This window comes from Culex pipiens, chromosome 1, assembly GCF_016801865.2.
Source record: "Culex pipiens pallens isolate TS chromosome 1, TS_CPP_V2, whole genome shotgun sequence".
NCBI lineage: Eukaryota > Metazoa > Arthropoda > Insecta > Diptera > Culicidae > Culex > Culex pipiens.
The window spans coordinates 123,732,898-123,741,141 of record NC_068937.1 but is presented as its reverse complement, the minus strand read 5'-3'; the positions used below and the strand labels follow the sequence as shown (position 1 = coordinate 123,741,141).

Here is an 8,244-nt window from a genome sequence, read left to right as displayed (position 1 = left end):
CGATCAGCTAAAACTGCTATACTGAAATTAAAAACTTAATTAAGAATAAATGCGTCTGTGCACTGATTAACTTTCCTAGATGAGATTTCTGTCTGATTAGTACAAAGAAGCACAATACCATTTTAAAGCCATTGACAAAAATAAATCCTGAGGGATGCAATTAAAAAAATCAATCATTTTATTCTTATTTTCAAGCTTATATGAGTTTGAAGGAAAAATCTAATTGTCACATAATTTGATGATTTCTTTTTCTGCTTTAGTTGCTGCAAAAGGCCGTTAAAACTTTTTAGTCATAGGATAAAATGCATGATAATTTTGCTGTACTAACACAAATTTCATAAAATATTAAGGTGGCTAAAGTTAATGCGAAAACTGCAGCAGAAACAGTGTATGTTAAATACTTTTTTTTATGGTAATATGCTGTGAATTCACTGGTTCGTTATTCCACATATGCACTGAAAAACAAAATTAGTTTCAGCTTAATTCAAATTCAAATTACATTAACATCACCACTGACTTTCTATTTTTCCAATGAAAACCACATCGTCGTAGATAATAAACGCTGACATAAAAACACTCCATTTGACTACTGCTAGTTGGCGCCAATCGGCCGCCAGCTTGCTTCCAGTACTCACGTTCAGGCACTCTCCAATCCAACTAATCCTCGACACTATCGATGACGACACCAACCAATATCTGCGTCCACGATAAAGACGATTATCTTCGAACCCGGGAAGAAACACCAGCCCCGGCTTGCAGTTCCAGTTTTCCCGGCTTTTCCCAGCCGGTCGTCGTTGTCACTTTGGTCTGGTTGATGTCACCCCTCTGCCGAATGGCCACGGCACGAGACTGCCGCCAGCCCGGGCTGTGTGTTTCCATTTTTCCGATAAAATGTCAATTAGACCAAGGATTTCTGCGAACCGAGACAGGGAGGAGGAAAGGTGTGCGTGTGACAGGCGCCTGTCACCTCGTCATCGTCATCGTGAAATGTGTCAAAAGTCCGGCCGAGCGGGGTTGACAGTGGAACCGGTACGGCGTCGGATGGACTGTCAGCAAGGGCGGAATTTTTGAGGTTTGAAGGTTTCACTGTCTTCACCAGTCGCAGCTTGCCGGCGACAGGAAGCGGGAAAAGGGTGGGTCTCTGCCGCCACGGCGGTTCCCAATGTCCAATTTCGATCGGAAACGCGTTCACCACACATTGATCCTTCGGGACACTGGAACAACCGGTGGTGCCGTTACCGCCACCGTCCACCTGGGTTTTCGGGGAAAAACAGGAATCGATCCAAGCATGCGCCAAGCATGGGAAAGCGCTCCGTTTCGGTCTTTCCAACGGTCCCACCACAGCAGGCCGTCTCGTTCGAGCCTTGTACAATACGGGAAGATCGCAGCAGGCTACGGGTTGAGACTCCGCCTAGTTGGTAAGAGAGCATTGCAGCTGCATCGGTAGTAGTGAGACGGCTTACACAGCTTGCTTCTACTGCTTCGTGGTGAGTTTCTCGCTTTGGTGGTGAATTCGCTCGTTTTCTTTGTTCTCAACGGACGCTCGCACGCGCGCCCGATTGGTTGGTTCGGCTCAGCTGGACGTCTGCTGTAGTGGTGACACGCGATAGAGCGAACGAGACGCACTGATTGCGCGCACTCTCTGGCAGCTGTCGGAGGGTATGAGATTGGATAATGTGCTGGCGAGAGTATTGGTGAGAGAGCGAGCCGTCACGCAACCCAGAAGGGGACGTCGTGTGTGTTTAAAGTTTAGTTAGGCACTTCAGTCGAATATTGTTTGAAAGCCAAATAGTAGTTATTCCCCTCTGCAAACAGTCACATCTTGTTATTCCGGAGAGGCGCGCACAGGCACCGTTGCTGCTGCTGCTTCTGCTGTTGTAACCCCGTGGCAGACAAAGTTTGAACAACATTATAATATATAAACATAATATAATAATAAAGCTCTCGCGCGCGCAAGCTGACGCTTTTGGACGAGTGCTCCGCGTGAAAAGTTTCGTGAAAATCGGTGTGCGACGGCATTTTCCGGCGTGAAAATCGTGAGTGAGTGCCGGAACTTTGCGCGAGGACCACCAAAATATCGAGCGCCCACCAACACCAACGCAAGAAGTCACGCACGCATCGCTCACGCACGCACTCCGTTTCGGAGAGTCCTTTCCAGACTCACTGGAGAGCGCGAGCGAGGATCAGCGCGCTGAATCGCACATATTTGCCTTTCCAATCAGTAAAACGACACTGGTATTTGGGTTGCAACGAGTCAACATCGAGCCGAGCCAAGGGAAGGAGCGTTCCGGGTTTAAGGTCTCTTCAAGTCGACCTGTTGAAGTCGAACCCGACCGCCCGTAAACCAGGGACTTTGGATATTCCGGGTTTGTTTGCTACTCGGCGGCAGTTGGACAAGTCGGAAGCCCCGGGATACACCAGCTGTACCCCCAGCGTATGTGTGCAGAGTGCTTAAGTTTTTGTGTCCACACAAAACTCGGTCTCCGACGTCGATGACGTGAGTTGGACGGCAGTGACGACATTTGCCACAAGGAACACCCCCGTCTACGTGCAAGTAGTGTGAGGCATTGTTTGTGTTTATTATTGAATTTTGAACCAAGTCCTCGTGTCACGTCGAATAGTGTGTGGCTTGGGAGGTTCGAATTTTTGGGTAATTGGGTGAAGGTGTTTGTGCCGTAGGAGTAGATGTGAGTGTGAACAAACAAAGAGATAACAACACATACGCCGGGAATGCCCCAGCACCGAATGATAAACAATATCGGTCGTGTGTACGACGAGAAGACGCAATCGGAATGTGCCGGGCAGTGAGATGATCGATCAATGACGCGCGCCGTTCTGAAGAGTGATTTCAATTGATAGATCTGTTCCAAGTGGGCTTAGTGGTCAGAGTACAACGCAACACAGGACTAGGTGAAACTTAAGTAGTGAAGATGCAAAAACTTTACCCGGAAACGTCGATCAACAGTTCGAGCATGACCGGAGGAAACATGAGCCCGATGGCTACGACGTACAGTATGAACAGCATGGGGATGACAGTAGGTGGGATGACTTCAGTTTCGCCTCAAGGCGGAAGCTTTGGTTCATCTGTTTTGGGAGGTTCGGGAATGTCCGGAATGGGAGCCGCCATGAATTCCATGTCCGGCCAATGCCTAACTTCGGCACCACTTGGGTACAGTTCGATGGGATCGCCCATCCCCAACATGGGTTCATGCATGGGTGGTAATGGGATGAGCTCAATGGCGGCCATGACCGGATACTCGAGCGTACCCGGAAGTCGAGAGGTTCTCGGCGATCCAGGATCACCCAATTCTGCTGCTCTGCAGCGAGTTCGGACGGAGAAGCCGGCGGCAACATACCGGCGGAATTATACGCATGCCAAGCCTCCATACTCGTACATCTCACTTATAACGATGGCCATTCAGAACAACCCGCACAAGATGCTTACCTTAGCGGAGATCTACCAGTTCATCATGGATCTGTTCCCGTTCTACAGACAGAACCAGCAGCGGTGGCAAAATTCAATTCGGCATTCGCTTAGCTTCAATGACTGCTTTGTCAAAGTGCCCCGGACTCCGGACAAGCCTGGTAAGGGTTCATTCTGGACGCTCCATCCCGACTCGGGTAACATGTTTGAGAATGGATGCTATCTGCGACGGCAGAAGCGTTTCAAGGACGAAAAGAAAGAAGTGATTCGCTCCATGCACAAGAGCCCCGTTCACGGTATGGATGCAACCAGTCCAGATAAGAAGGACCATCACGAGGATCACCATCACCATCACCACAGGGAACACAAGCTGCCCGGGCCGCACGATACGCACGGAATGCTGAACTCTGCCCACGGCAAGGATACCGATGCTCTGGCAATGCTGCACGCCACCGCAGACCTCTGCCTAGCACAGCAATCCCAATCGCACCACGGAGCGCACCACCAGCAGCTCCAGCAGGAGGAATTGTCCGCCATGGTGAACCGGTGCCATCCATCGCTGCTCAGCGATTACCACTCCATGCACCTCAAGCAGGAACCGCCCGGCTACACGCCCTCTAGTCATCCGTTCTCCATCACCCGGTTGCTGCCGGCCGAATCCAAGGCCGACATCAAGATGTACGACATGAGCCAGTACGCCGGCTACAACGGCCTGAGTCCCCTGCAGAACTCGCACGCTGCGGCGGCTGCCCTCGAACAGAACTCCTACTATCATCAGAGCCTCGGGTACCACCACGCATCGACAGGCACCACGAGCTTGTGACATCAGTATCCGTTGGCATAAGTGAAGCTGAAGAACTACTACGGCGGCAGCTGCCAGAGTAGTGGCGGCAGCAGCGGTAGTACCAACGGAACCAACAACAACGCTCATCACCACGCCAACAGCAGCAACATTCATCACCAGTTCGGCAGCAGTGGCGGCCATCACCAGCATCACCTAAACAACAACAGTATCATCAACGGTAACTCCATCAGTAGATCGTCCTGTAGCAGCAGTACCGACGCAGACCATAACTTTCAATTCTAAAAGTTTGTGCTAGTTTTCTCCACAATCTACGCCTACACGGAGATGGATAATGGAGCGCAGATAAGGTACGAGGTACGGTGAAGGTGACTCCCGGCGCGAGTTTGAAGTGGTACCACGCGCCACGTAAAACGGGCGCGCGAGTGGTGACCGGAAGAGTGACTCAAGTTTCGAGAAACAGCTCGTAAAACAGTTGACTGATAGAAAATGATGCACTCGCCTGAAGTTTTTAATGTCTTGATGTTCTTGTCAGAATCAACACTGTTCTTGATAGCTCAATGTTGACGCCTGTAATAGAGACCTTGCGGTGAACAGTAACGCTTCGGACGTTCTTTCCTATTTCTTCCTGGTTTGCTCGCCACAACCATCCAAAGCTAGCCTTCAACCCTCGAGATCCATTACCATATCGGAGAGCGCACTTTCATCAGCTCTCTCCAAAAACGGCCCTGCCTCGGTCACTCGACCGGCGTGATCGCTTCTGGAGCACCGTATTGACCATAATCGACCTTCGGAACGCTAGACAATGTGGTCCTTCAACCGGGCGAACGCGCGTGCCCGATCGATAAGTGTGCGGGATGTGTCGTGTCGTGAAAAGGTTTGCTCAGTGGTATTTATTCAGATGGGCACTCGAGGGTTGAGTAGGAGTTTGTAGCTTCGTATAATGAGCTGTTGTGGAGTTTTGGGTGACATTTTCGGTGATTTGGAGCACTTTGTGAGAAAGTTGGAGACTGAGGCTAAACTCGAGGAAAAGTTCAAATTCAGAATTAATTAAAAATCGCTGTTCTGCGATTACCAAGCAAGACCAAGCACTCGTCAGAATTGGCCACCCTCGCAATTCCGTGTGCCTCCTCTTCAAAAACCAGTTTCATGTCGTCGCAACGTCGAAATAACAAAGCTCAAAACATGACGCTTTCAGACCGTCAAGTTGGTCGTCCACTCGAGTGTCCGCAAGATCCGTTTTTGCTTCTTGACGCACAAACGACTCTTTCAAGCTTCTTCAGCGGAGTTTGTCGTCGTCTGGACCTTTCATTGAATGTTGTACCATTCATGTGTACGGTACACCCGGACAGTTCATGCATGATGTGTGCCCTTTTCGAAAGACAGACGGTAGCAACCAAGCTTAAAGCGACTGCTTTTATGGTAATTTCTCATTTACTCTTCCAGAGGGTTAATAAGCTTTGAGGTGGTTCTGAACCAAAAATGATTTACAGTCTAACTAAAAGTCAAGTTATAGTCTGTGGCAATCTCCAAGAAGTTGCGCATAAAAAACTCGATTTTTTCACAATTTTACCAAGAACCACCCTACGATCGCAGTGCGCACCCATCTCCAGCTTATGAATAATTCTCCAGCTCTCAAGACCTGCATCGGAGCTTCAGAAAAACCGATGACCTCAATTGAGCCTCTACTGCGTGGTCAATTCATTCCGGCCTGGCGCGGCCTCTTCACCTGGGCTGCTGAGCCGATGCATTAAGCTAGAGGGTGCTCGTTTTCGAATTTTGTGTGCCAAGAGAATCAATTAAAGAAAATCTCAGTGGCCTCCTCTCCAAGAAGTGAGGTTATGGGTGAGTGTGATCTTGGGTTGTTGACTTAAAGCTTTGTTTGCTGTTTGTTCAAGAGTGGAAGATCCGTGGAAGAGCTACTACTAGAACAGCGGAAGTACTCATCATGGCTTATTAAGCCAGTAAGATCCATGCTTGGCAGAGTCGAATGGTTTGACAATGGTGACAGAACTTAATTTGGTTCTTACCTGAGAGAACGCAACGTATAACGCAAACTGTAACAGTGATATTAAAATTTAATTTTAACGAATATATTGGGCATGATCGATGAGAATTTTTTTTGGCATTGGCAACAAGCCATTTTTTCAATGAACGCAAAATTTCAAGAAAACCGCAATTTAATTAAATAGTTGTTTTGCCACTCACGGCAACCAGTCCCTTTCAGAGATGATAATGAGCAACCATTTAAAAAGGTGCTTACACCATTTTAATTAAGCTCGATTTCTTCGAACTTTTCCTTCATTACTTCAGCGTCTCAAAACCATTTGCCGGCTCTAAAACGATGTTTTCAGAGCAAACGAACGCTTGGTTGGCTTTTCTCGAAGAAATCAATCAAATCCGGCTCTCCCTGTGGCCGACGTGATGTGCCACAGTTTCAACCCAGTGGTCGACATTCCGCGAAAACGGCGCGGCCAATTAGAGCCCGCGTGCTAAGTAAACAAATTATCCGGATGGTTTTAATTAAATTATTAGAACGTAAACATCGTGCCACGCCGGGACATGACTAATGCTTTTTTTGAGCGGAAGAAATCTTCTGTATTTAAGCTGAGAGTCCCTTCGCCGACCTTCACCTTGCCAGTTGACAACCAGCTCAAATCCAAACATAACAGTAAATTGTCTAACTTCAAACCACAATCCCAGAAATCTCCCCAAATCCAGTATTGTACACATTTTGAGCTATAGAACAGACCAAGTTTAATTAGTGAGGGCCGCAGAACGAGAAATCTCTGGTTTCAGTCCAAAGCGAAAATTGATACGTTAGGAGCACAAAATTACGATGACAAAATTGTGGAAGAAGACAAAAGATTTATAATCAAAATGTGCAATTAAGGCGAGAAAAAGTCCCTATCATCCCATGCAAGAATCCACTGAATACTTTATTGTACAGTAAGCAAAAGAAGATACACAAAAAGCAGAAAACTAATTTTGAGAATTTAATCTGAGTAAATACTATTAAAAAATCGAACGTGAGAAGCGTCCTAGCCAGTAAGGTAATTACGTTTTTATTTTTGCAATATTAAATCAAAGGTGTACATATTTTATTATCTTTATGTCTAAGTCGAATCTTTTATATATACATGAAAGTAAAACAGCAAAAAAAATGTGGAGGAAAAACAAAACTAGAAGTATACATAACATAAATCAAAGAATCTTGTACATACTTTTAACTATAATTACAAAAAAAAATACAATTATAATTTTTCTACACCGACAACAAACATTCCAACTCTTCGAATCAAATTGTGGGCAAAACCAGATACTACACACTACTAGGAAGCGTATACCGTAACATAACCGTTTTGAAACCAAACTTACTACCAATTCCGTTTTTCCGTTGTTTCAAATAGTGAAAATTTACCCTGCAAAAGTCCGCGAATAGTTACCTTGTAAATTCCGCTGATTTCGAATATTATCAACTCTCGTAGTAACAAGCACACAACCACAAAAACACACACACAAAAATTTCAACAACACACAAAAAGTCCCCCCTTTAATCGGTAGTTAGACACCTTTATATTAAAGAAGAACAAGTTCTGAAACAAAAATCTCAATTCGTAGAAAAAAAAGCAAATCGAAAAGAAAAAAAACGAGTCCAAGATTTGGCAGCAGAAAATGCGATATACAGTGGAAAAATTCTCTTACAACTAGGAAACGAGCATGCGCAAAACTGAACATACTACACAAGAAGAAGAATAAAAAACCCTAAATAAGTAATTCTAGTGAAAAATAAAAAAAAACAGAGCCAAGCTAACTGGTAGCGGCTCTGGAGCATTATTTTAAAGGTTAGCAACTCTCGTTTTTGTCACATACAAGAGTCACACAGACACACACAAAAACACGTACACGTACACACAAGAAGTATGAAATGAAAAAAAAAACAATGAAATAAAACAAATAAGTGTTTTAAAAATTAAGAAAGCGATATGTTAGTGGCGGTTGAAGTTTTGAAGAATCC

At 46.0% G+C, this 8,244-nt stretch overlaps 1 protein-coding gene across 1 annotated transcript; it reads left to right on the top strand.

Moving 5' to 3' along the window:
* Nucleotides 1-1,821: 1,821 nt before the first annotated feature.
* Nucleotides 1,822-6,827, top strand: LOC120414299 (protein fork head). Its single transcript, XM_039575433.2, has one exon. The coding sequence runs from the start codon at nucleotides 2,931-2,933 to the stop codon at nucleotides 4,245-4,247; it is 1,317 nt and encodes a 438-aa protein (XP_039431367.1). The 5' UTR covers nucleotides 1,822-2,930; the 3' UTR covers nucleotides 4,248-6,827.
* The last annotated feature ends 1,417 nt before the right edge of the window (nucleotides 6,828-8,244 follow it).

Bases quoted from the DNA above. Each gene is read 5' to 3' on its own strand.
- LOC120414299 (XM_039575433.2), top strand. From the start codon at position 2,931: ATGCAAAAACTTTACCCGGAAACGTCGATCAACAGTTCGAGCATGACC.